Source organism: Thunnus thynnus, chromosome 15 (assembly GCF_963924715.1).
Source record: "Thunnus thynnus chromosome 15, fThuThy2.1, whole genome shotgun sequence".
Taxonomy (NCBI): domain Eukaryota; kingdom Metazoa; phylum Chordata; class Actinopteri; order Scombriformes; family Scombridae; genus Thunnus; species Thunnus thynnus.
Window position 1 is genome coordinate 18,556,995 of NC_089531.1, and position 26,920 is coordinate 18,583,914.

A 26,920-nucleotide genomic window follows, 5' to 3' on the forward strand; every position below is an offset into this window, starting at 1 on the left:
TGACATATTTGGTGTGTATTTGGGGAGGATGATAAGGGATTCTCAGACTCCAGGGGATAATGTGGGATTGTTTGTCTCAAGGATCAAATCAGAGCTGTGCTACGAGGAAAACATCACTCTGAATGCAAAGTCTCTGAAATCTGTATGATGGATGGATTATGAATTTTTAAATCTAAAACTTCTATATAAAATCCATTGAATTTTGCATGACTGGGTGTTGAATTTTTTAAATCTAAAACGCCTATATAGCCTGACACAAAATATTCTTTTGGCACTCTGTAGTCCAACAAATAGACGCACTGTAGAGCACTTATGTTATAATCCAGATACCTTTATCCGCACTTGTTTGATTTGACAGACACTGTTTTGACTGGAATTACATAACTCGTGTAGCTGAGTGAACAAGGCAGATTAAAATCGAACTAATCATCCTGCTTGTCACTGTGCAAAAATGATGAGCTGCACTTTGCAAAAGCCCTGTGCTGCACATAAGCGGCCAGCAGTGAAAACCTGAAAGTGTGTGTGCGTGCTGAGGTGCGTGCGTGTGTGTGTGTGTGTGTGTGTGGTTGCCCACAGTGGTGTGCTGCAGTCCGCTCCCTGCCGTTGCTGAGTAAACTACATGGACATTAGCGGGCGCAGCGGCACCAACCACCGAGCCAGAGTGGATTAAAACAGCGTGCGTGTGTAGAGAGACACTCGACAAAACGACTGCGTATACAAGTGAGAAACCCTGGTGTGTAATAGGAAGTCCGTTACACCAGTTTACATCTGCGAAACAGCCAAACAGGGGCTCTTGGGTGAACTCACTAGTGCCGTGCATTGTGTCAGGCAGGGGCTGCTCGGCGGGAATGGCTTCATCTCCGTGCGGCAACAGTAACTTTGATTCCGGTCTGGAAATCAAAACTCGCTCGGTGGAGCAGACTCTTATTCCACTAGTATCGCAGGTGAGTACTCCATAAACATAACAGATAGAGTTACGTTGTCCTCTCTTTACCTATTGTACTTTAAAACGTACTTTCTGGCTCCACAACAACAGTTGTGTCCGCACACACGAGGCTAACTTTGATTCTCGTGTTTACATGTTTGCATGTTTTCTTTCTCGCGCTGCGTTTAAAGCCCGTCACGCGTTTTGAATACTTTCCTGCGAGTTGTTACATTGTTACTATTATCATTGTCGCACTAATAATAGTACAACAAAGTGGACTTGTTAGGCTACAAGTTGCACACAGCAAAGTGCAATTGCGCAGAGGGTTATCAAAACTGTCAACATTAAAGACATCCAAACAGAGCAACATTAGACCACAGACACACTTTCATTAGATTTTGGCTGCTGTTGGGCAGGATTTGGTAGACTACAGGATTACATAATAGGCTACACTGTACTAGATGGGGATTTATTAAACCAATGATTCAGCCATCTGAAAACTTAGGAAATAATTATGATAGTAAATTCTTATTTTGCCAGAAATTACCAGAAACTCCCCTGGAAGTCCTCTGACTCCACTTTGAGGTTGTTTTCTTAAGTTTCCCAAAAGTTTAGTGTGTTCCCCTTGGCCAGTCCTGAACAGCACTGTGACCCCCACTTCTCTAATTGGGCCACTCTGAGGCACGTGTTTTGTTTTTCAATAAACAGAAGAAGATGAAGGACCCACTTAAGGCCACTGCACTCTTTCAACAACTCTTCACTTGCACACTTGAATCAGTCGTCCCAGCTTTAAAAGCATTAGGTCAATTAGTTAATTAATCATTTTTATTGTTGTGGTACAACAAACTAGAGTACAAACTTCAAATCCTTTATCTATTGTGTCATAAGAGGCTGCTAAATATCAATTTTAGGAACAATAGCATTAATTTTTTACAAAGCTTCTGATTATAATATTAGCAGGTTTGTTTTTTTGCTTTATTTCCAGCATGACACATGGGATTGGAGGTGGGTTGCATCTCTTGAATAGGGGAATGACCGCCAGTCTTGTAAATGCTAATATCCCTTTGTTGTGCAGGAGGCTGAGGGGCAGAGACCTGTAAATGGTCTCGTTTCCACTGAGAGGCAGTGGGAGAGAGAGGCACCTCACTGGTGGGTTAACGGAGTCTGGACAAAGCTGCAATGAAAGGTTCTCCTAACACTGTCCTTCCCCCTGTGAACACTGAAAGCCTGCTTCCTCCCTCTCATTGCACTGGCTCCTTTAAAAGATAAAAGGTCATCCTGTCCTGAATGGATATGGTTTAGTTATCAGAAAGGGACATCTGTCTGGGGATGTGCTTTCTTTGTAGGCTGTCAATTTTTCAATTTCAAGCACTCATAAGTACACCAAAAAGAAAGTCTAGGAACTTAGTCAAACTACTAATGCAAACAGTTATTATTGTAAGATTTATAGTAAGCACTGCTGCTATACTTTGCAATGGCATACACTAAATCTGCTGCACTCTGCGTTATCTTAATAATATTTACGTTGCAGCAAATTTATGGTGCACTCCTGCCCGCTGAGAAAGACTGGCAGTGCTCCAGTTTATAACATAGAAGAATGTGGTGTATACTGTCCACTGTTGAACACTGGGCCTCAAGGACAGTTTTTCCCAACTTTCCTTTTTCACAGTGTGAGGCGTGTCCCCATGGCAACAGAGCTCTGCAATGCTGAAAGAAACAACATTTCTGCTGTTAACACCATACGTAATGTTTTTGTTGTTCTTGCTGTGATGTCATCAGGGGGAAGGTCACTCAGTCAATGCTGACAGGTACATTAGTTTCGCCCGCTGTGAGTGCTTTTCATTCAGTATTTATTGGGTCCATTTGGTCACATGATCACGCAGGTAATTCACTTACTGCAACTATGCACAAAACATGTCTAATACTAGGCTTGCTTTGTTCCCTCAGTAGGTTACTTGGGTTTTACATGATAACGTACATGATTGGTAAGAATGATGATAGTTTGGTTTGGTCTTTGCTGTTATTCATTGTTATATTAGATATTTTAGGCTGCATCTGGCATGTGTGCAGACTCAGGGCCGCAACTAACAATTATCTTAATTATCTATTATTCTACCGAATATGAAACAGGTTCATCACAATTTGTTCAACCAATAGTCCAAAACCCAAAGATATTCAGTTTACTTTAATAGAAGACTAAGAAAACTACAAAATATTCACATTTAAGATATTGGAACCAGTGAATTTTTGACATTTTTGCTTAAAAAAAAAATCACTCAACCAATGAATTGATTATTAAAGCTGTTGCAGCTTATTTTTCTGTTGATTGACTAATCGGTTCATCTACCACTTATATTAAGGTTTGTGACATGCTCAGAATCAAAACACCAAAAAAAAACAGTCTGGCGTTTATATTGTATAAGCTAAGAGTAATTTGAAAGACTAATGTTTAACCCAGCAGTGGTACTCCCATTGCCACCTTAATGTGAGGAAGATAACTCAATTAAGGTGTTTATGTGACAGTTCCGAGAATCCGTATTGCCTTACATGGGTTATAATTGAATTATTAGAGTTAGTGTAAACGTGTGGGCTGTGTGCTGTGCTGTGATTTTCTTCTTAAGGAGCTTTTTTATATGTATGTGTGTGTGTGTGTATGCCTGCTCATGTATTGCAGGGGTCATTGGATAACTATCAAGGAGGAAATGAAAAAGCAGTGTCAGTGAGAAAAGCTGGTGTTTGATAAGGTATCATGTTGTGCACTATCCCCCCTTCTTTTATTATGTACTCTCCTCTCCTCTCCTCTGCTCTCCTCTCCTCTCCTCTCCTCTCCTCTCCTCTCCTCTCCTCACCTCGCCTCTCCCCTCCCCTCTCCTCTCATTTTCTCTCCCTCTCTCCTCCTCTCCTTTCTCGTCTTGCTATGACGTTGATATCTTCAGGCCTCTGTTATCAGCTTCACTCCCACCATGGTGTAATAATAGGCCTGGGAGACTCCCGGCCTTGCACTACATACACACACACATGCACGTACACACAAACTAGATGGACACATAAACACTGTCCTACCCACCTCTTCTCTTTTCATGCTTGTATGTTCACCTGTCTTATTGATTCTTCCTTATTGTTCTTCTTTCTTTACCTTTTTGACAGTGAGTCTGAATATCAACTTGCTCTATATTCCTGACGTTACTGCTACTCTTGAGTTTTTGCAATTAAAATGATGTTTGAGTTCTGTTTTCCTAATGTTCCCACCTGGATGATTTCTAGCTGCATCCTCCATCATTTCGACTGTTCATTTCACACTTTTCAAAACAGAGGGGGTCCTTTCTTAATTTTGCGGAAGCACTCCCTTCGGCTAGGAATTCACTAATGTGCTTTATTTCACCTTTTTGTACCACAGCCATCTCCATACCAATGCACTTGCACTGTGAGGGGCATGATGAGGGTAATGAATTGCTCTGGTGGTGGTCAAAAATGTAATGGGCATCACACAGAGAGGGGAAACTAAGCGAACATGTGTCCTACCTGTGATGTGGTCTGTGGCCAGCTGGAAGGCAATTAGTGATAATCTAGATGCTTTTTTTTTTTTTTTTTTTTTTTTTTTTTAAATCTGATTCCTGTTTTGAAGTGGTGATTATTGAAATAACATTCCTGTTCCTGGGTTTTTTTTATAATTGAGGTATGTTACTAGTAAAAACACACCAGCCTTGTGTGTGTGCGGACATGGTGGTCCTCGGGCTGATGAGGTGTTAGGGTGTTGTTTTGAGGTAAAGATGTGTGGGAATGAACACGGGGTAGGAACTAATATCTGAGACTTTGATCAGATCGGTGAACATTTAAACACTTGTGACACACTGGCCTTGTGATTATGCCGGCTCCATCATTTTCCTGCAGGGCTAAGCCAGGAGTTTCTTAAAAGATTTTCTGCTATAATTGGGCCTGGAAAATCCGTTCTCTGTCCAAGTTTGTTAGCGTCGGGTTTTTCATGCTTGCAGGGGTTCTGTCTTGCTTGCAGTTTTGCCTTCTGATGTGCTAAAAAGAACTGTGGATAAAAAAAGCTTTTTTTCTGTGTTCATTTTGCTCACAAACTGAATTGAAATGGCATATTTAACACACAAACAAAAGCTCAGCGGTAGGTTTGAGGATGTGATTTACTCAGAGCGTTTAGCGTTTTGTCACATAAATTCTACATTAAATAAAATGCTGACAAAAAAAAGCGCCCAATAAACATACTCCTCACTTAACAGCTTTGTAAGCACAGCCATCAGTCAAAATTTCATCCTTCTTTCTGGAAATATTGGAAATGGAGTTTTATCGAGGTACGAGGCACTATTTCCCTCTTAATGTTGCTGGTGCTGTGGCGCTGTGACATGACAAACGTCCAGGTAGTGAAGTTGTTTTTTATACTCAGACAGAGAGGCATTACCGTTGCCAAGAGCCCTAACAGATCTGCTTCCTCCAGCCGTATGATGATAATGAAGACAAATGGGTTCCTGGCATGAAGGTGAAACCACATGAGGATTACGCTACACCACAAGCATGCATGTGTGTGCATACACACCCATAGACTAACATACACTAACCTCCTGGGAGTGGGACAAAATAAGCCTTTATTCTATGTATCTGTGTGTGTGTGTGTGTGTGTGTGGGGGGGGGGGGGGGGGGGGGGGGGTGTGGGAGAAGGGTGGGGGATTCCAGTGCGGTTTGTGTGTTTTTGTATGTGCATACTTTTGACTGTTTGCTCATGAACAAAAGAAACTAAATGAATCTGTGGTGCTAGTGTTGGAGGTTTGTGGTCACCTGCATTATGTGTGTTGTGTGTTGCAACCATGACTTGACACCTAATCAGCTTTCAACCCTTTGAGGCCTCGACCAGCACGACGATGTGTCTGATAACATGTTTTCAGTGCAGGTCAGACCGGCACCATTTTTCCTGTTATGCCATCATCAGTAGAAGATTTTGAAGAATGGCCAGTGTGTACACCAACACTCACACTCTTTTAATACGTTAATTTGCCTGTACAATATTTATCTTTCTTGTTCCAAAGTTTGAGACTGGCAGAGTGTGTAATTTAGCACTTTGTTTCAGCAGATATCCTCCTAGTTCAATCATTCAATATGTGAATCACAGTGAGCCTGACTCACATTATTGAGTAAATGAGGATCTGAGGCAGATTCTTGCTCAGTGTTGGGTAGTATATACACAGGCAGTCAACAGCCCTGTATCATCAAATTGAAATGAGATGTAATTCCACTCAACTCCTTCTGTTTTCCAGTGAAGTGGTTGAATTAGTCAGCAAACTTTGTTAATTCACATTCTCTTTTTTGATGATTACACTCAGCACCCTAAACCTCCCACTATCACTCTCTCTCATATTCCATTTTCTGCATGTCTCTGACTCACACACACATACAGATAAACACACATGTACAAGGCTTGCTTGACCAGTGCTCCCCCCCCCCCCTTGTCCTCCCTCTTGTGCACTTCTCACTATTGCTATCAAGGGAGTCATTATAGATCACTGTTCTCTTTAAGTGCCGATAAAAGGGTCTGTCTCAAATGTCGATCCATTGACCTCTCCCTGGCTAATATACTTCCAGATGTGAAAGGTGTGTAACTGTGTGTGTATGTGTGAGAGAGACAGTTAATACACATGTGTTCCTGAACCTCCGAATAACCCAGCCCGAAGGAATCAGTCACCTAGAGAGAACAGCAGAGTTAACTTAATGGTGAAAAAAGCTATCTCACCCTCTGCCATTTAAGTTATCTGAAGGCTGTAGCTAATAGCGATAACCGCTTTTAATTGTCTCAAGGAAGGCTTCTGCCTCCGACCAAGACGTATTGCAGTAGCTTGGAGCTTGATAAAGTATTGATTAAACATCCATCCCATTATCAGTGAGCTTCAAAGTGGCATTACCTGCGCTCACATTGCTCAAAGTCTTCCGTTCTGTCAGCTGAAAATGGAAAGCAATTTCAGGTTCCTGTTCTCCGAAAACAGAGAAAAAAAAGTGTTGCTACCGAAATCTTCGCACAGCAAACTCAATATCATTCAAATCAACAACAAAAAAGGAAATAAAAACTATCTGCGTGGATAAATACTATAAGATGTAAGTGACAAAAATGTTTTAAAATCATGATCAGTCTTGTACAGAAGCACACAAATAATCTTTGCATGTAGGCCTTACTCTATCCTTTGGGGATACCAGGCTTTAATGCAGCTCCCTGTTTAAACGGTTCTCCTACATGTTCACCCTCTGTGTGTTCTGTATGAAGGGTCTTCTGAGGCCTGCGCAGGCTATAAATGGTGTAGCATTCTTGTTTCGTATCAAGTGGCTGGTTGGCCCATTACCAGCCTTTATTTACAGTATGTTCTTAGTTTGCGATGACAAGATAGTGATGAGACATCTCATAAGTGTCGGCGCACAGGAAAAGATCTCTATCAGCATGGATGCGGAGCCTTATGTGGTGTTTTGTGTTGTCCACCCTCACTGGAAGCAACCAGCAGATTGAAACAGATGCATAAACCCCCACCCAGAAGCACAGACAAGGACATACTTATTGACATAAATTACTCTGTAGTCACACAGAGGCCATCTGCAAACTGGGAAACAGCACAATTTCCATGCCAGGGCCATCATACAGTAGCTTTATGATAAAGTGTGTGCCTTTTGAGATAACAGAGTAAAATACCATTTGGTGTACATTTATGAAAGGAATGATTATACAACTCTTCTTTTATTTGGCTTCTTCCTTACAGCTCTGAAAGTAGGCATAGAGATATAGAGAAGGACAGAAACACTAGGCGTCACTGAGGAGACCAAAGGGTGTGACAGGAAAGCCCACTTCTTGTTATCTTGTAGGCATGTACTCTTCCACTCGTCTTGTCATGTACTGCCAGAGATATCACATCAATGTATCTATATTGTCTGCTGTCTGGACAACCACAGGTAAACAAATCCGTATTTGGCAGGCAGCTGTTTGTCTCCTGGTGCTCTTCTGTTGGCATTGTGTCTTGGCTCGGTGTAGTGATAATTCTAGTCTTGAGCACACGACATTGACGAGGACAGTTGTTCACAATGTGGGGACTGGGTCTCACATCGGGAGGCTCTGCAGATCAATGGGAGGAGCAGGAAAAATTCCTGTCATGAGATAGTCTAAAAAAGGTTCATAAAATGTTGCACAAAGCTGTAATAAGCTAATTACTGTGTAATTTTCTACATAAATCTATTTTAAAAGGTGCATCACATCTTGTCCTCACTGAAAATATTACACCACTGTGACAAGCTCTCTGTGCAATAGGCCAATCCGATATGTTATAATTCTGTTTTATGATCCAATCAAGATAGTCGGGAACCACTGATTTAGGAGCAGTGACTCTGGAAAATAAATCTTACTATTGGTAAATATTGTTGTTTGATCTTGATATGAGTATCAGCTAAATTCGTGAAGTATAATTATCTACTGGTATCTCTTTTCTAAGATCATACCAAACAGAAATATCTGACATACAACCCAAAGCTCTCCAAGTCAACATGTTTGTTCTTCTCTCCCTCTCCAACAGCAACATTACTGACTGTACCACAGAGGAATCCTTCAGTCTGGCTCTTATGTGTTAATTGCTTTCTTCGAGCGTCTTTGAACTTCTCCCCTCCTGATAATGAGTTCTTTTAAAGAGATGAGGTTTGACATGACAGAACAAAGAGAGTGTGAAGGACACAGAGAACACAGAATACCAAACAATTTCTTATCTCTTCTAATTCAGAATAGTCAGACATTTCATATATTCAGTGTTTGCCATATCACTCCAACATGGTGTAACTCTTATATCTGACACTTTATTGCTTCTATACGATTTTTATTGCAAGTGTTGAACAGAATCTTTTGATTCACGCTTATCTGACATATTTTGCTCTATACGTAGCATTGTGTGTCACTTTTGACCTTGTGCAATGGTTGTGGGTTCAGTTTGAGGTCATAAAACCCAGAAGAATAAAACTTTAAGTAGTCATACTGAGCACACTTTGCAATCCTTCACTTTATTACGTGGGTTCAGGGTGTTGGTGTGTGGAAGTATCAGTATGTAAGATGGTATAGCACCTTGTTTGTATGCCTTCCGCCTTTCCTCTGTTGCTCTGCCCAATTTTCTGATTTTGTTTTCCGGTCACACACCTTACTCTCTTGCTCTTTCGTTCTCTTCAGCCTTGTGGTTAGTTTCTCTTCATCTCTCTCCACTTAGCCTCCTGTTTTCTCACTTTTAATCTCAATCTCTCCAGAGTCCAGTGTCCCTGTATCACCTTATTAATTATGCAGCCCACTGAAAACCTAGCCAGAGGCTACAGGTAGCGCGCAAAGCTGAAAAGCTCAGCCCTGCCATTTCTCTTATGATCCTTCCCTTTTTCTGCTGTACTGTAAACTGAGACATAATACTCAGCCCTGCACCTAATCTGAAGAACAGGAACGGGAACAGCATGTAACCAGCTCAGCCAGATTTGGCTGTCCCTTTCTTTGACTTAGAATACCCAAGAGTGATCAGGATGATGGTATTCTTACCATCTTTTGTCTGACCGTCAGATATCTTCAGGGGAAATGTTTTGGAAGCCAATGCGGCATTGAAAGCACGACTGTAAACAGATAGGATCGCAAACATTGTGAAAAGACTTAGTGCCAAGAATAAACAGATATCTTTTCATCTTTATACCATAAGATTACACAGAAGTTGTACACTGTTTCTGAACAAATAGGTGTTGTTTGAATTATGTGCAGGATTGAGTTGTTTTTAAAGTAGCTCCACCTGGTTTTGTACATCCAGCTTTTCTCAAGATATTTTATAGATATACATATATATATATATTTTAAGCGACAGCTTCAGTAGGGGTACGTGTAACAGGTCAGTGACTGTGAAGAAATCCTTGTCATATTGTCCCAATTTATAGAGTAGTTGAACAGTTGTGTTTGTGGAGATAATTTGCTTCATGTTTTACAGCTTTCAGGCTGACGAGGCAGAAATATAATATAATGATGATCTCTTAACTTTTCCTCTTGCTCCATCATAAAGTCAAAATTTCACATTGTCCAATACTGGTTTTGCAGGTATTTGATCATAAACCAATTACTTAACATAGTTTTCCCTGGATTTTTTTTGAGACAAAGGTGGCAAAGGTTTGAGAATGCGTGTGGTGTGGCGCACACAGTTTGTGCGCGCACCTTTTGAGTGTTGTGCATTTAAGTGAAAAAAAATTACGATTTGACAGAAGAAAGTTTCCATAGGGATTTAAATTTTATACCAAGATGGAACAAAAAGATTAACAAAAAGATTAAAAATAAATGTGACAAATGATGGTGTTTATTTTGTGAGCCTGGGACGATATGCTTATCTCCCGACTTGATACTATCACGATACTTGGGTGGGGCACAATTTTCAGTCTCTTGCTTCAGTATACTGTGTGCCAAACCATTCACTGTTGCCCTTTATAAAATATGAAACATAACTGACAGATAAGATACATAAATGTTCTGTAGCATTTTTATTTTAAAAAGTTAACTGCATTAATGAATGAATTAATCAATTTGAAAGCATCTTACAATCTCCTGCCTGCATGAAAATAACAAACTGAGGGGGAGGTGAAGTGCTCCACTGTGTTGTTATTAACGTCATGTCTCCAGCAGTGGAGAGCAGCCTCTCTGCTGCACTGTTAGCTCCGGGGAAAGAGATTGCTGTCCAAGATGCTGAGTGGGTGCAGGATTTTTGAGGTGAAACAGACTGAGCACCAAGTTATTTTCTTCGCATCAGAGTTGGTTTAAGTTGTTTAATGGTGCTTGTGTTGGTCAGTCGGCCTCGTTTGTTATTGCTGGAGTTCGCTGCTCTGCTCCGCTAACGTTAGTCTCTGAATGACAGAGTAGAAAGTTCGCAGTATACTTCATGTTCATCTCCCAAAGGTAATTATTTAGTCATTAAATCAAAACACACTTGTAACTGCTGCCTTTTTTGAAGATGAATTACAAGACAACTCTGTGGGCGCTGTTTACTGTCTGGGTGCTGCACTGCCCTCCCAGTTGAGTTTCGCCTTTTTCGCTCTGCCAACACCACATGCCAAAATTTTCAACAAAGGCAGCAACCAGTAATACAAAAGTGACCCACCTTTGAAATAGATAGGCAGGGAAAACCCTGCTTAATTTCCCATCAGCCTCAGCTGTACTTTGTGTTTGCTGATCATTAACCCACTGATCATTAGCATTGTGATTGTGAGTCGCCATACCAGCTTTAGAACTTAACTTAAAGCTGTTTCCAAGTACAGCCTTGCAGAACGGCTAGCGTGGCTGTAGACTCTTGGTCTTGTTATCCCATCGTCCAACCCTAGTGATGTCTATCCCTGATCGATTGCGTAGAAATACCCAGCCTTATCAGTATGGGGAGGGTGATTTCATCTTGTCACTGTTTCTGGGTGACTGGAGCCGGTAGGTGACAGCTGGGGGCCAGCCAGCCAGGAAATACAGCCTAGTGTGTGTGTTCTTAGACACACACACACACACACAGTGCCAACCCCTATAAATAAGTTAAAGTCACTCACCTTCTATAAATAAAGTTCTGGTTGTTCTGGATGTTAAAGCGTGCCTGTTATCTTAAGGGCTGAAAGGAGCATTTTGAGGTGCTGATGATATGAAAACATGTCGTGTTAAATGTGAGGGTATACTGATTGGGATGATTAGAATAAGGGAAGGACTTCATTGCCTGAATTAGACTGTGTACGTAGAGGCTCTAAGTGCTGATTCAAATAAATTGTTTTTTTTTTTATATTTAAGTACGGCCGAAATAGAACATGGCAACTACATCTACTTGAAGACTTTGGTATGTGTCATGTAGTGAGAGCATGTTCTCTAAGCCCCTTGTGAATGTGTGAGAGAGAGAGACTGTGTTTAAGAGAGAGGGAGTGTCACAACACAGGCCATTATGCAGTCTGATATCTGGGGGGGCTGCATTCCTTCACAGGGCTCATGTTTCCAGCTACTACAATGTGTATCGGTGTGAGTGGTGTTTGAAATTGTGTCTATGTATTCTTTATAGGGGCATCACGGCTGGGGTCCAAAGTCAAAGTCTCAGAGGGTAAATTTTATGCACTCTCTACTGGCTGGTATGCATGAGTTAGTGCCTTTACCCCCAAGGGCTTGAACTTCACCTCACTTCGTTCACTCACCACTTTAAAGGCCCTTTCTTCTTAAATGTCAAATCTTCAAGACCACATTCTTAGAAATACCTTTTTTTTGCCTTCTGGGTGAGGATTTGTCTTGCTCTGGGGATAGTTAACAATCATGTTGACTTTCTCCTACACCTGACATCTTATCTTTCCATCTCCTTCCTTTCATCTGTGAAGAATTTTCACAGGCTGAAAACTGGGAGGGCAAAGTCCTGGTGGGTAGTTTGTGTGAATTATTTCAGTACTTTCATCAGACATTATTTGATTTGAGCCTCAAGGCAACTCAGAAACAAAGGCAATATTCCTTTGTCACTTTGCTTCTTCATTCAATAATAACAAGCCGTATTAGTTTAGAAGCAAGCCAGTGCTTTTGTGTCAGGTGTATTAGGTCAGGTCCTCTTAGCAGTCATTCTTTTTTTTCCTTCCCAGAACATACTATCGTTGTGGGAAGCTGTCACAGAGCCTGGTTAAGCCACTTTCACACACTGTTCACCACACACTATTATTTGTCCATACTTGTAATTACCCATCTTGATGACTTATGGAATGTTTTCAAGGCTGAGTTGGCAAGCAGTTAGGATTATCCTGTTGAGGACTTTATATAATTACCCAGTCATTAAACATGGCTCAGTGTGAAGACAACCTGAGGATGGCGACTTGCCAATGGCTCGTTGTTGTGTTCGTACCTCCAGGATGTTAGAGCAGGCTGTTATTGTCACGCTATGTTGCATCCAAGAAAGTGACTTGGGGACAAATAGCTGAGCAATGGCTGCTGCGTTGTGTCAGCGTGGTCTACAGTCATTGAGACCAAACCGCTTTGTGAGGCCTCTTTTACAATCTAAGCTTATGATGATGATGAGAGGTTGCAGGGTCTAATTGTCTAGATTGTTATGGATTGGTTTCACCTGAATGATGTTGGGTGGTGATGAATCTGGAGATAGATCTCTGACAGGTTGCATCGATTTCCAGTTCTGCCTCTTTGGGTTTTACACAGGTACTCATCAATCTTTACTGGCAGCCCAGGAGATCCTCACTGAGATAATTGAGAAGCAGAATGAAAAACACAATAGCACCTAATCAAGAACTGGAGCCTGTCCTTTTCAAGTTCTTTCATATCAAGTTTCAACAATGCAAAGAAATCATGGAGAGAGAGACAATCAAAATTTGGAGTCAGATAGCGAGAACAAAGTAGAAGCAGTGGTCTGGGCCACATGATGTGTTTTGTGGGGTCTAGAGGTTTCCAAGAGAATGATTTGTTACAGACAATGTAATTTTTTTTCCTTGTTTCTTTTGAAGATGCTTCATTTTACAAAGTGAGACTGATCTAAATTATTCAACTCTTGGAAGGAAATTGTTTTCATGGTTGACTTTGAGGAGATCATCTCCTCTTATATTCAATAGAGAATACATGCACCTTGCCATCGTAGGACTCAGTTATTCATTAATGGCACATTTTGGTTACCAACATGAGGCCACGTCTACAAATGAAACCTTCCACTGAAATGTTTTTGTTTGTTTTCTTTCCCTCCTCTCTTCCTGGAATGAAACAACCTGCTTAATACAATTATATGACTATTCTATTACAGAGCTTCAAGTCATATTCAATTAGTGAAACGAAATATGACTTCAATATCCATGCAGAAGGCTGTCTAAAGAGACATGCTGTTTATAAGTTCTAAACTTCCCGTCAATGTTGCCAGCAGCTGGATGGAGAGATTGGAGACATCCCACATAGATGTAATATGTGATGTCTCAATGTTCCTCTGCTGTGTTATGATCCCTTTGTTGCCAAATTAAACAACTGCCATATCCTTGTAAAATACTTATTTTCCAGGGAAGGGCATGAAGCAGACATCTCTATGAAATAACCTGGTCCTCTATGGAACAAAGAGACCAGTGTAGCCTGGAGAAATTTGTAACTGCATACGGTGTACATTTCTAAATGGGTGGGATCTCATCTGCATTGCCCCGCTGCTAGGCCAGAGATGTCTTTGATATTAAGTCTAGCATGTTTTACGAAAATGTGCTTAGATCAAAGATGTCTGTGCTGTCAGGCTGGCTTCCCGGGTGTCACTATGATAACAGTCAGATCCATGTAAAAACAGTTAGATCCATGTAAAAAAAATCTGTGTGTTGTCAGTATCTTGTGTTCTTTCTGTCTGTTTTAGGTTTAGGTTTGGTACAAGCTGACATGACTTGCTTCACACACTGGGGCTGTATTAATCTCCCTATGAGTTGCCTTCTGGGTATTTTCAGTGGTTTAGGGTTTTTTAGGCATCATACAGTATTTTACATCTATTTGAGATAAGAAAGAAGACGCATGTTTTGGTTATTCACAGCCTCTGAAATATTTGTTACACCCTCAAAGTGAAATGTTGCCAGATGTATTCAGGAGCGAGCCCACTATCTCGGGTGCATCACCATTACCATCACCCACACACTGATAGGAAAAAGTTGAACCCATCTCCAGCATTTAGTTTGGAGCTACGCTAATGAAAGGTCTGGGGAAACATATTTGATTTATTGTTTTATTATTTAATTGGCAGCAGAACCTACTCAATATTGTGTTTTACTCAACACAAGTGCAGAGAAGATCACTTTCAGCTACAAACTGAATCTTGGTTGAGTGAGAGCTTATGACTGCTATTATATTGTTGTACTTATAATATACATTTATGTATACATCATGAACTAAGTAAACTAAACTAAGTAAAATCAGCTGTCTGTTCACTTGTCATATCTCGGTAGCCAGGATTTGAGTCTAGTCTACATTTGTTGCATCACGTAGGATAGGAAAGCCCCACTGTAGAGATGGTACTAAATAATGTCTCATATTCATGTTTGGACCAGCCATCATAATGAGATTAAATCAGTTCTACATAAGAAGTAGTTTCAAACGTACCGAACAGCTTTTGTTTAAATTTAAAGGGGACCTATTATGCTCATTTCCAGCTCTATAGTTTTATTCTGGTCACTCCACTCGAGTAGCTTTGCATGATTCATAGTTTAAAAAACTCCTTATTTATCTTATACTGGCTCTTTATGCAGCCCCTCAGTTCAGCCACTGTCTCTTAACAGGCAGTCTTAGCTCCTGTCTCTTTGAGGCCCCCTCCTGATTAGCCCACTCTGTTCTGATTGGCCAGCTTTCTGGAAGCTTGCCAAGGGGCAGCTGTATCAGAGTCGTGTTAAGTTACTGCCGATGAAAACGCAACATTCCCTGCTTTACCGCTTCATATTAAAAGCTTTTAAATGAATAAACAACAGGAGACTCTTAGAATTTACAGGAAATTAAACGTGTTCCTCACCAAATTAGCAGAGCTCCATTAGCAGCACTAAAAACTGGTTGACACAACAACATATGGAGATATTTGAAGCTCTTGGTTCATCAGATTGGTTAGAAATAATGCAGGGAGGAATAGTACAAGCAGAAACAGCCATAGTGAGGTGTTTGATAAAGAGCTGCAGATGACCAGCACACCTCCAACAGGTAAACAACTTATTTTACTTTGCTGTGCTGTGTAATGGAAAAACACTCACAGCGCGCCAACTCGACTTGAGTCAGGGCTTGGCGTGACTACCCCCAAAACAATGGAAAAATACCATAATGTCAGTGGAGCAAAACAATGAGTTTGCACGCAGTGCTTGGAGCAATTGACCATAGAAAGAAATCTGTCATGAGCTGATGTCGGCTTGGGCTGAAAGTAGAAAAAAACGTTGAAAACCAAACGTTCAGAGCAGTCTGAAACCGTTTTTTGCTCACAGGAATTACTTCTACATACATTTACCTCATTATTTGACACTTTGGCCACATTTAATATCAACATTCAATATTGTAACATTATATATATGATATAAATAATAGATCCCCTTTAAACAAATAGTCAGACATTTTGGGAAATGCATTACTTTTCTTTCTTGTCGAGAGTTGGATGAGAAGTATAACACCACTCTCATGTTTGTACACTAAATATGAAGCTGACACCGGGAGACGCTTAGCCTAGCATAAAGACTGGAAATGGGGGGGGAGGGGGGGGACACATATAATCTGCCTCTGTCCAAAGGTTACAAAATCTGCCTACCAGCACCTCTAAAGCTCACAAATGAATATATCTCCTTTGTTTAATGTGAACAAAGTTTTGTAGTCCATGTGAGGTTGCCAGGCAGCCAGCACAGACTCCAGGAAGTCACTCCACCCAGCCAAGAAATAGTCTGGTACATAACCCCCCAGTAAAACTACAACTTGTGATTTTTACTCTTCAGTTTTTGTTTGGATTATGAAAACACAATATAATGTGTGAATTAGTGAGCTTTAGAAGTGCCAATGGGTGGATTTCGTGGTCTTTGTACAGAGTCACGTTTGCTGTTCCCATCTGTTTCCAATCTTTATGCTAAGCTAAGCTAACTGGTTGCTGGCTGTAGCTTCATATTTAATGGGCAGATATGAAAGTTGCTATAGCTTGACGTACTCATAAAGAGTTTCACCTTTGGATTCCTCTTGATACTGTGTTTAATTCAATATTGCCATTAAATCAGATGTGATCTGATATTTTTCCATCATTATTCTCCCACTGTCAACTGTAAAGGGTTTTAAGGGGAATAAAGATAAACCACAACAATAGTTTGTGTCATGGTCTTGTGCTCTGTAAACAGAGATCGATTCCCTTTGCTCCCCTTCCCATCTTAGTTAACCTTGGATTGTGGTTAACAGAGCAAAAATTGATCTGCAGCCATGTTGTGTTTGTCTACCCCCTGGCAAGGAACATTGAATCAGAGGTCACTCTCACTCACACTGTCTGATCTCGTCTGTCCCCAATGTCACTCTTAACTGAAAGAGAGCAATTTTTAAAAAGTTTTTTGATACAGTAGAGTGAGCTGGTTAAGGCTCATTTTGCTTTGTTTCCTCTGTTGCTCCTCTCCCATCCTGTCTGTATTTCCTCCATCTTAGCTGCCCACCCTCTTTCCTTATTGACTGTATGCCCTTTGCTATTCTCCTGTCTATCTCTCCATCACAGCTGTCCATCTGTTTTTCTCCCAGGTTTATCATTTTCTCTTATCAGCTGCTGCTGGGTCCTCTAGGCTTCCTGCACCTCATATCAGCCCGACTGATTACACTGTAGCATTGTTCTGTTTTCAAGAGAGATTATGTGTCACTATCAGCGCACTAACTAACCAGGTCAGTGGGGTCCCATTCAGTGTTCGAAATTAACACCAAATGTCAGTAGGTTTTCCGTTTGGTGAGTAAATCTGGGAAGGGTATCCGCCACACTGGTGGGTAAATGTTTGTACCAAAATAGTCATGTATCTGGAATTATGGCTCGGAGGAAATACTCATGTTTGTCCGAATACAGTGTAGACATGTACACCATGTGTTTTTTAAGTGCTTTTAAACAGTGTCGCGAAACTGTAGGAGTGCTTCAGGCAGTCTGAGGCGCAGGAGTGCCAGCCATCGATTGTCACAACTGCTCCAAGTTTTGCAGCACTGTTTACCATACAGGACATCAACCCCTTGACTCCGCTAAACTGTCACTTGCTGCAGTATATTTGACACAAAAAGGCAATTTATTATTTTAGCCGGTAAAAAAATATGGATTTTTTCATCTACCAGTCCCCTTGGTTGGTGAGTCAAAAAGTTAATTCGGACACTGGTCCCATTTTTCTCATAAGTAATGTTTTTTCTTAAATGGGTAATACATCTACTCAAATGTCAAGTAAGACTTCCATGCGCATGGGAACCAAACATTGAAATAAAGGCTTAATATGGGCATATCCAATGACAGATCATCTCAATAGAGATTGTTGATTTTATTTGGCATGTCAAAATTTAACACTGCAAGTGGCTCAGTTCAGAGTGAGTCTCTAGAGCTCTCTCCTCAGCACACTCAGTGGGCCCACTTAAGGCTTGATAGATTTCCCATTATTTTTAGACAGCCGTGATGGAGTACCAGGTAGCACACAGACTACTCTGCTATTCTTTAAGCTTCTACTTCCTGAGTGGAAACGCTACCTTGCTATGGCACACGGATGGTAAGTGAGTCTGCTGCCAAGCTCTGGAGATACTTCTCTTCAAGTGAAACAATCACAAAAACGTAATCTGGAGACCTCGGACCGTGTTTCCATCCTTCTATTTGGAAATCAGTCTCAGTGAGATTTCAGAGAGGCTGCAAAACACTTGAACCGTGGCAGAGCACCAAGGATCAATGCCAAGCTGTAATACTAGGTATTAAATGGGATTATATTTGTCATTTATTTGACAGTGAATGGTCCCTTGGAAAATATGGGCAGATTTTATTGGTTTGTCTACTGTGTGCCAACCTTACAATCTATTCTGTTGTTTTGTCTTGGCTACTGTGCATACACGTGGGCAGACAGAGCCGATTGACTGTCAGATTGCTGTAATATGCCAACTGCCCTTGACAATAGGGCCAGATGCAGACAAGATTCAACTGCATTTTAGTAACATATTTCCAGTCTTTGACTTGCTGTAGCATTGTGTGATTTATATTCCCTTAAAAGAAATCTACTGTTGGTATTATTTCAAAGACTGAGCCAAAAAAAGTTAATGAGCAAGTCTGCATCGTCAGCATTAACAATATTTTGATTGATATACTCATTGTGAAATAGTTTTAAGTGCTTTGTTCAGTAAAACATATCTGCATTTTTCATTATATTCAAGGGGCTCCCTGGTGAGTCAGCTAATCCAACCAAGCTTGAATTCCTTACACAAAAAAAAGATGATGCACACTGCAGCAGCACTTGCTGTTGTGCCATGGTGTGACAAAAGTTGGAACAGCAGAGAAAGAGTATAGTTTTTGACACGTTGCCCCACTGTGAGTCATACGAGGAGCCTGGAGCGAACATTTCAGTTGACTACTCAAGGGTTAGATGCCACTTCAGCTTTAACAGGAAAGTCACGCTCACCTGCTGCAGCTTTAGCTGCAAAAAGAACAGATGTGACAGTTAAGTTACCAAATCGTGTTATCCCTTTGACCATAGAAATGCACAAAGCAGCTGAATTCTCAGTATGTTTTCAGCCTAATCTCAGTTCTGCGTGAGAAGATGCAGCCTTTCTATTCATTTGAATTGGGGCAATGCGTTTATGCAGCTGGGGTGCCACCGCACACAACTTGGCAAAAAAACACAGCGGTCGTCCAGCAAAAAGTTGAACCAGACTCGACTTTTGCCGCAACGCAACCCAATGTCATCTGGCAAGGCCAACCACATACATGAGAGCACACATTCCTGGTGGATTATTTTCTAATGTGAACACAATGTTCGACTGTTTACCTTGCAATGAAACAGTTGCCGCCCGGTGATAACTTTCCATAGTTGTAAAATCCTGTCTGTGAGTGTTACAAACTGTGTTCTGATAAATCTTTAAATGCGTTAATCTGTAGCTTCAAATTCACTTCCTGGATTGTATTTCATTGACTCACCGGTACCTCAGACAATATGCCCCCACCATTGCTACCCCTTGTACTGTTTCAACGCACAGCTGGTTTCGGTCTGAACACGGCCTAAAAAGTTGGCTCTTTCAACATGTAATGGCAAGGGCCGGCTTCAGAGACTGTCAGAGTCTGCTGCATTTAGTGGAGCTTGACCAACACTGGATTTTATAATACAATAATAATGCAAAATAATATGTAACTGAGACAAATTGGCAGCAATAAAATGAACAAATATTTTTCATAAGTATCCCTTAAAATTAGTTATCAAAAATATCTGCCTAAGATACTTAGCGGGGCATTTTCCAGCTGAAAAAATAAGGTTGTCAGTGCTCTGTGGTGGACAAAATATGTGAGGACATCACTGTTTCTAAGTTACCTCAAACATATTTGAGCACTGCACGTCATACTTATTGGCCGACAAGAATGCAGATACTGATACACTGGCCATGTTGACCTATTAGTCTCTTAGTCTGTCTTATTAGTATTGAAAAGTTGTCATTGTTGAGATTCTTCTTAACTCTTCAAATCAGGAAGCTTTGAATTTTAGAATTTCTTCAGGTAACAACATTAAACACTGATGCATCGATAAATTTGGCATATTTTGTTTCTTGAAAAAATGTTTATTGGAAAAACATTTTTGTATTTCTCAGATCATTGTATTAAAACTGTATTGTTTAAGTAACTTGATACTTGACATCAGTGTCAAATATGACTTTCAAAGAAAATAAATTATATCCCTTTAAACCCATGATTAGTGTTTAAAATGTTGAAAGTTAACTAAAATATATAATGCAGTAGTCAGTTTCTTCAGTGAAATAAATAGTTAGAACACAGAGGTGACACTGTCAGAGCATGAAAAGCTTGGTGTGTGTAGGTCTCAAGGCCCAGGTGAGCCCCTGCCTCAGGGTGCTCTGTATCTGATGTTGACCCCTACTATATTCCTAGATGCGTCCCCAGGTACACCGGAGAAGGGGCAGGTGAACAGTTGAGACAGCCAGAAGCAGTTTGACCCAGCAGTCACGTTGTGTTCAGGGCACATCTCCTCTCCTTGGTTGACCCCCCTCCCTGACTTTCTCTTTGTCTGTCTCTGCCTCTCTCTGTCTCCCTCCCACCTACTATCCGGAGAATTACGTGAGCAAGAAGGAATGAAAAGAGGTATTGTGCTCTGTTGAATGCAAACTGTGTGTGTGTTTATATATGTGTATGTGTGTGTCTGTGTAAGGGGGTGTCTTTTCTCTACTCTAGCCCTATGCAACCATGGAGACACCGTGGCCTTGGCATGCCACAGTGGTCAGAGGAGCAAGGAACATGTTATAACCAGCATCATATTTACCATCGTTTCCAAATGCTAAAGTCCAATCTCACATGCAGCTCACACAGAGCATGAAGTCAAAAAATTGCTTCCTTTTAGGACAGTCCATTTCAACATTTTACTTGTGCATACATTATTTTATTTGCTGAATAATGTAGATAGTAGAACGTAGCCTAGTAGTAAAATTGCACTGAACATAATATGCTGTACTGACTCGGCATTATGCTTTGGATGAGAGCCCAGGACCACAATGCTCTGTTCGCTAAGATACCAGTTAAACAGCTATGCCCATGTGTGGTCTCTCTCTGTGTGAAGCACACAAGTTACATACTTCTTCATGCTCCCTAAAAAAAAATAACGAAAAATTTAAGAAATTGATCCCCATCAAGAGGATGAACAGAACAGACACTTTGTTTTTACTCATTCAAAGGAATTGTTGAAACATTTTGGAAATATGCTTATATTCTTTCTTTCCTAGAGAGAGGAAGATTGATATAAATTTCATGTCTGTACGTTAAGTAAGGGGCTATTGTCAAGATGTGGTTAGCTTAGCTTAGCATGAAGACTGGAGGCAGGGGAGAAGAGCTACAGTAGCTTTGTCCAAAGTGAAAAAATGTGCCTACTAACAACACCCTGAGACAGAATATTTAAAACATAACTGAATTTATTTACACAAAAAAGAGTTAAAACAATGATGTATTAGGAGTTATGTGCTGTAACTATTTTTTTTGGCAAACAGTGCCTTGCTTGTGTAGCATCCCATAGTCTTGTGTGAGGTTGCCAGGTGCAAATCACAAATTGTCTTGTTTTTACATTTCTGTTCATGTATGGGTTAAAGCGTTTTGTTTTTTTTTTTACGTTGGACAAAGCAATGCAAGCTGTTTTCCACTAACCACATCCCGACTGCCAAATCTCAATATCAATCTTCTTATCTCTGTCTGAAAAACACAAGCAGAAGCAAATTTTTTTGAGTCAAGATATGTGAACGGCATGCACTAGAACATGGTTTTGTTTTTGTTTGTCTTGTGCTATTTCTGGCTCAAAATCTTTTTCAGCTTTTGAGTAAAGGCCTGGACAGCAGTGTTGGTGATTATTACCTGGATGGGGTGCACTGAAGGCTTTGGTTCATGCACCAGCAATGTTGTTGTCTAGCTTGGTGCACTAAGCTCCCCAACTCGCTCTTCTCTCACCAAGCTAAGGATCTGAAACCTTGGACTTGGAAAAACAAAGTTAACTAATTTATTTGCTCATTTCAAATACTTAAACCTGCATTAACTGATTTTTTTTTTTTTTGGCCGCAAGTGCGCCCTCCAATTGGCCGCCCGCCACTGCTCAACAGTGCATCTTTAACAGACTCAGTGTGTGTCATTCAGCATCACTAAAGAGACATGCTACTCTATTGTTGGTCATTGTTTTTCTTAAGTAGTTCATCATATGCACTTGGACGCAGCTAGTTGTTATTCATCAGTGATAACCTTTCTCGCTGATGTTTGCTATGGATTTAGTCGGCCTGTCCACATATTCAAATGTCATTTCTGATTGCTGCGCCAAAGCTTGAAGGCCAAACAGTGCCCTTTTCTCATACAACTGCAATGGGGTACAATCTGATAAAACTCCAAACTCATTCTACTGCTTGCCCTCATGCTGTTCAGGCTGTCTTTACTGTCCGTCAACCCCTCTCTCTCTTTTTGTCTGTGGATCTGCTAGCCTGAGTGTGTGCTACACCCCCCCAATTCTCTCTGTCTACCATCATCAGTGTCTGCCTGCTTGTCTGTCTCATTGGCTGCATGTCTGTTGGCATACATGAGCGAGTGGGCTGAAGTTCATGTCACATGCTTTCCCTCTGATTTGTAACCTTTGTCACATGTCAACCGCTTTCTCACACATCATGTTTTCTGTCTGTCTTCACTGTCCGGACATTAATCATCATGAAAATGTGACATTGAAAAACTGACATCAATGATTTAACGATAATTTCACTTAATAACTATTGTTACCGCTAACATAGGTAATATAAAGGGTAATAGTATTTTAAAAAGCAAACCTCGACTAACCAGCAAAAGGCCTTGAAATGTGACTAATTCAGTACTATGGGCAATAATTTAATATAATAATTTATTATGTCCACGTAATTGTGTTTAAATTCTAAAATTGAGATGATTATGCGGTTCACAGTTCCCATGTCTTAATGGATTCAGGTATAATAAAATCTGTGTGAGATTATTAACCGCTCTATATTCAGTTTTCTTTAATTACGCTTTAGGTGTCATCTTATTCCACACCATCACCATCAGTATCACATATTGTTATTCTTCATCAACTTGTTCTATCTCTTCATTGGAGCTATATGATTTTATGGCTGCAACAACCAGTCAAATGGAAATATTACTACATGTTTTGTGCAGCATTTTACACACATTTCCCCAAAATTCAGCCAAATAGATTTGTTTCTTTTGGTCTTTTTTTTTGGAGGGAGAGGCCATTCCTAAAAGAAATCTAAAATAGAAATGCTGTGTTTTCATGTAGCTGCATTTAAAGTTTAATAAGGACCTAGTGACAATCCTACAGTCTCAAAGAGACATAAGCACACAGAGATGCTTGCCCTTTGGGCATAAATACACAAGGATGCAAATCTGTTTGTTGGCTACATGGCTGTCAGCTTGTCTGTCTGTTGGCCTCTGTAGTTTTCCCACATCCATCCATCACCTCTTTCTGTGTGCTGTGCTCTTCTAGCCACTCTCCTTCTCTCTTTGGCAATCAGTTGGTATTATCCCTGTCATCTTGTGGTTGTATAGGCATGCAGTGATTTGACTATCTTCTCTCTGGAATTGTCTGTCTTGCTGGGTAAAACCATCTGTGTTCAATCATCCTAAAGGGCTCAAGCTACTAGTGCCACCAAATCACAGAACTCTCTATCTTTTTCTCAGGGAAATTTGGTGCTTCAGCTATATAGGTGTATGTGTGTGTGTTTGTGAGTCGAGAGAGGAAGAGTGTGTTTCCTGAGTTGGATGCAGCTTTATAATGTCAGGCCTATAGGCCGCTATCACTGTTCTGTCGAGCCTAGATAGGGCTCTGACTACCAGCAGACCGCTCTGAAGTCAGTTTGAGTCAGAAAAGGATTTAAAGGAATGTTATGCTGCCGTCTTCAGTGCAACCTCCACAGGTTCATTACAACAAGCATAGTCTGTCAATGCTGATAAGACACAACTGTCTTTCACTTCTGTCTCTATCGTCTCTCCTCACACACACATTGACCAGTTAATCAGAATGTATTTATTCTCTTTACCAACTGTTTATGTGGTTTAAGAGTGCATGCAGATAGCACTACTGTGTGTGTGAATGATTGTGTGTCTAGTATGTTATGTATATGTGAGAGAATAACCACATATACGTAACATACTAGGCAGCAAAAATTTCTTTAAGATGTCTCAAGTTTGGTAACTATCCGAGTTTCTGCCTCTTTCTCTTGGCGTGGTGTCAACGCTTATAGGTTTTAGAAGCTGTGTAAATATTAAAATTTACACCATCTCCTTAGGGTGGGAACTCAAACACATTGACTTATACAATGTGAGTGTGTCTGCAGGTGTGTATGTGTGTGTGTGAGGAGAACTGAATGAAAAATAGCGCTGCATATGCAATCTAATTCCTAAAGAATGCATGACCAGTCAAGGCTACATATGGATGTGGTTCAGCTCAGCTTTTATGCTAAATTGAACTGCTTCCTTGTGGTTCTAATTTAACAAGGTACACCAGAAAAGAATCTGCTCCCATTAGCTGACTCTATTACTCTTTCCATTGTGTCTGTAGGCAGCTGAAAGAGCATAAAATGAGTTGAGCTTACATTTACTAGATGAGGGCATGACTCATTGTTACAGAATATGGCTGTAAATTGGCCACTGGCCTGGTGCATCTTACTAATGTTTTTTGTTCAGTAATGACCAACTTTTTGTCCGGAAAGCTGGTTATATTCGTTTGGGGCAATTTATCAAATTGTTATCGCATTGAAATTAGGACAGAAGAAATGAATTCATCTCATTGGGGAATGAAAGTTTTCGCAGTGTAAGAGTTGGTGGATGCAGCAGCTTTCTGCTGTTCTCTGCACATGGTTTTTACAGTAAACCCCAAAGGATGCAGCTTAAACATTGCAAGCTGCTACTGTATTGTAACATACTGTACTGCAGTAGATTGGCTCTAGGGACTGACTTGAATGACTCACTATACACAAAAGCCTTCCAGAGGAGGGAAGGTAGGAGAGAAGGAGACAGTGACTGCTGAAGTCACAAGGGAGGGAATTTTGAAAAAGAGAAGGATGGCGCTGGATAGGTAGTGAGAAGGAAGACAAGAAGCGGTATAGTGCGATGTGAAATGTGACATGTCCTAGTCTTTATTCTCTTCCTCCCTTCACCTCTCCCCATGTGTCTGTATCTGCTCTCCTTCTAACTCCCCTGTCTCTCTTTTCATCTCCTTGTATCGCTTTTCCAGTCTGGCTGTCGACCAGCACAGCATCGAACTCCCGTCAGCTCGCAGCCAATTTGGAAGGAATTTGCTCGCCCATTAAAGTGCATGTTCAGTGCGACTTTCATCCCTTTTCTCTTATGTTTTTTTTTTTCTCTCTCCATCCCCAGCGAACAGCTAGCCACCGTTCTCCTTGCATCAATAAAGACCGAACAGAAATGCAGCCTTTTCAAGGGCACCACAGTTCAGACTCACTGGAAGACAAAAAAAAAGAAAAACTGTCCTGTAGAAATCCACATGGATAAGATAAACATTCAGTGTCCTTTTGGGTGCAGTCTTCCCTGCAACACTGTTCCCTTTGTGCTTGCAAGTAATAAGCCAAGATGAGACCTGGAAATGTTCCTTTTTCTGTTTGTTTTCACAAAGCAACCCATATGCTGGTAGAGTTAGTGTAATGTAATCAACAATCTGAGGTGTGCTGAAAGATGGGGCTCAAAAAGGTACCGCAGATGGAGATTTTCTTTTCTATATTAACAAGGACAAACATGAAAACTCCCACAAATAAAATGATGCTGACAGTTACATCTGATCAGCAAGCAAACAAAACCAAGACTGCACTTATTGTTAGATGTTACATGTTAATTCTCTCCTTCCCGTCTTCTCCTTGCGCAAAGTAGTGTCCAATTATTTCTTACCCATACACATACATACAGCAGTACTGCAGTAAAGTAAATATGTGTATCTATCAGTAGACAAAAAAATGAACCATGCTGTTACCATAGATGAATGAATAATGTTTCTCCTTTCAATTTACACTCCCACATTCACACATGTGGAAATCCTTGAGTTTGACTGCTAATGGTTGAATGTGATGTGAGTTCCTTTGTTAGGACTCTGTTCCTAATCTAAACTGTATATTCAATCTTTTTTACCCTGGAAAAAAGTGCACATTGAGTTGCTGGTGTTACTCTTTTCAGGAGTCCAAGTAAAGCTAAAAGAAATCAGATATATAAATTAGACAAATGAGTAGAACAACAGAACACTTGCCAAGCAAGCAGTTATTGTGATGAATGGCTGCAATGTGTGTTTAATAAAAGCTCCGACAGTCCTCCAGGATGAGCTTGTTCAACACTCACTTTTATCTTGCCGGCTTTGCTTCCAAAGAATTTCTTACCATTATTAAATGACAAGAGTGACGCAAATGTACCACTGGAAAAGAGGCTTTGAATTGATCCACTTTGAGTAAACTTGATTTTTTCTTCCACTACCACCCACTTAATCACACATTTATGCTTCATACAAATATACACGTAACTATACAATTGGACGAGCCAAGGACCAGAACAGAAGAAGAATGATGCTGATAATGCCAAACTTTCTTCTGGCTTTGCCTTTCAGTGAAATTCAAGTCAGTAGTCATGGGAGGCAGCCACAAATGTTTCCAGCTTTTGTTACCGACTGATTTATAGTTGGTCACTGTGTCCTTGAGGTGTTAGGCTAGATTTCCTGCTAACCAGTGGGTGGGCTCTGTCCGTGTATTGTGTTGCTTAAAGCAAGCTGTTGATGTAATTTTTATGGCCTTATAATTGCCAT

The 26,920-nt window shown here is 40.7% G+C and overlaps 1 protein-coding gene across 4 annotated transcripts in view; it reads left to right on the top strand.

Annotated features, from left to right (window-relative positions):
- The first annotated feature begins 560 nt into the window (after positions 1–560).
- ctnnal1 (catenin (cadherin-associated protein), alpha-like 1) overlaps positions 561–26,920 on the top strand; it is a 58,720-nt gene continuing 32,360 nt past the window's right edge. Inside the window, exons 1-2 of one of the 4 annotated variants that reach the window (XM_067613232.1) lie at positions 842–944; positions 2,001–2,111. Coding sequence is in view for 2 of the 4 variants with exons in the window: in XM_067613230.1 (XP_067469331.1) it covers positions 849–944 (96 nt within the window). In the remaining 2 variants the exon portion in view is untranslated. Of the gene's footprint in view, positions 945–2,000; positions 2,112–26,920 lie in introns of all 4 variants that reach the window. The other 3 variants (XM_067613233.1, XM_067613230.1, XM_067613231.1) reach the window with 3 other exon arrangements.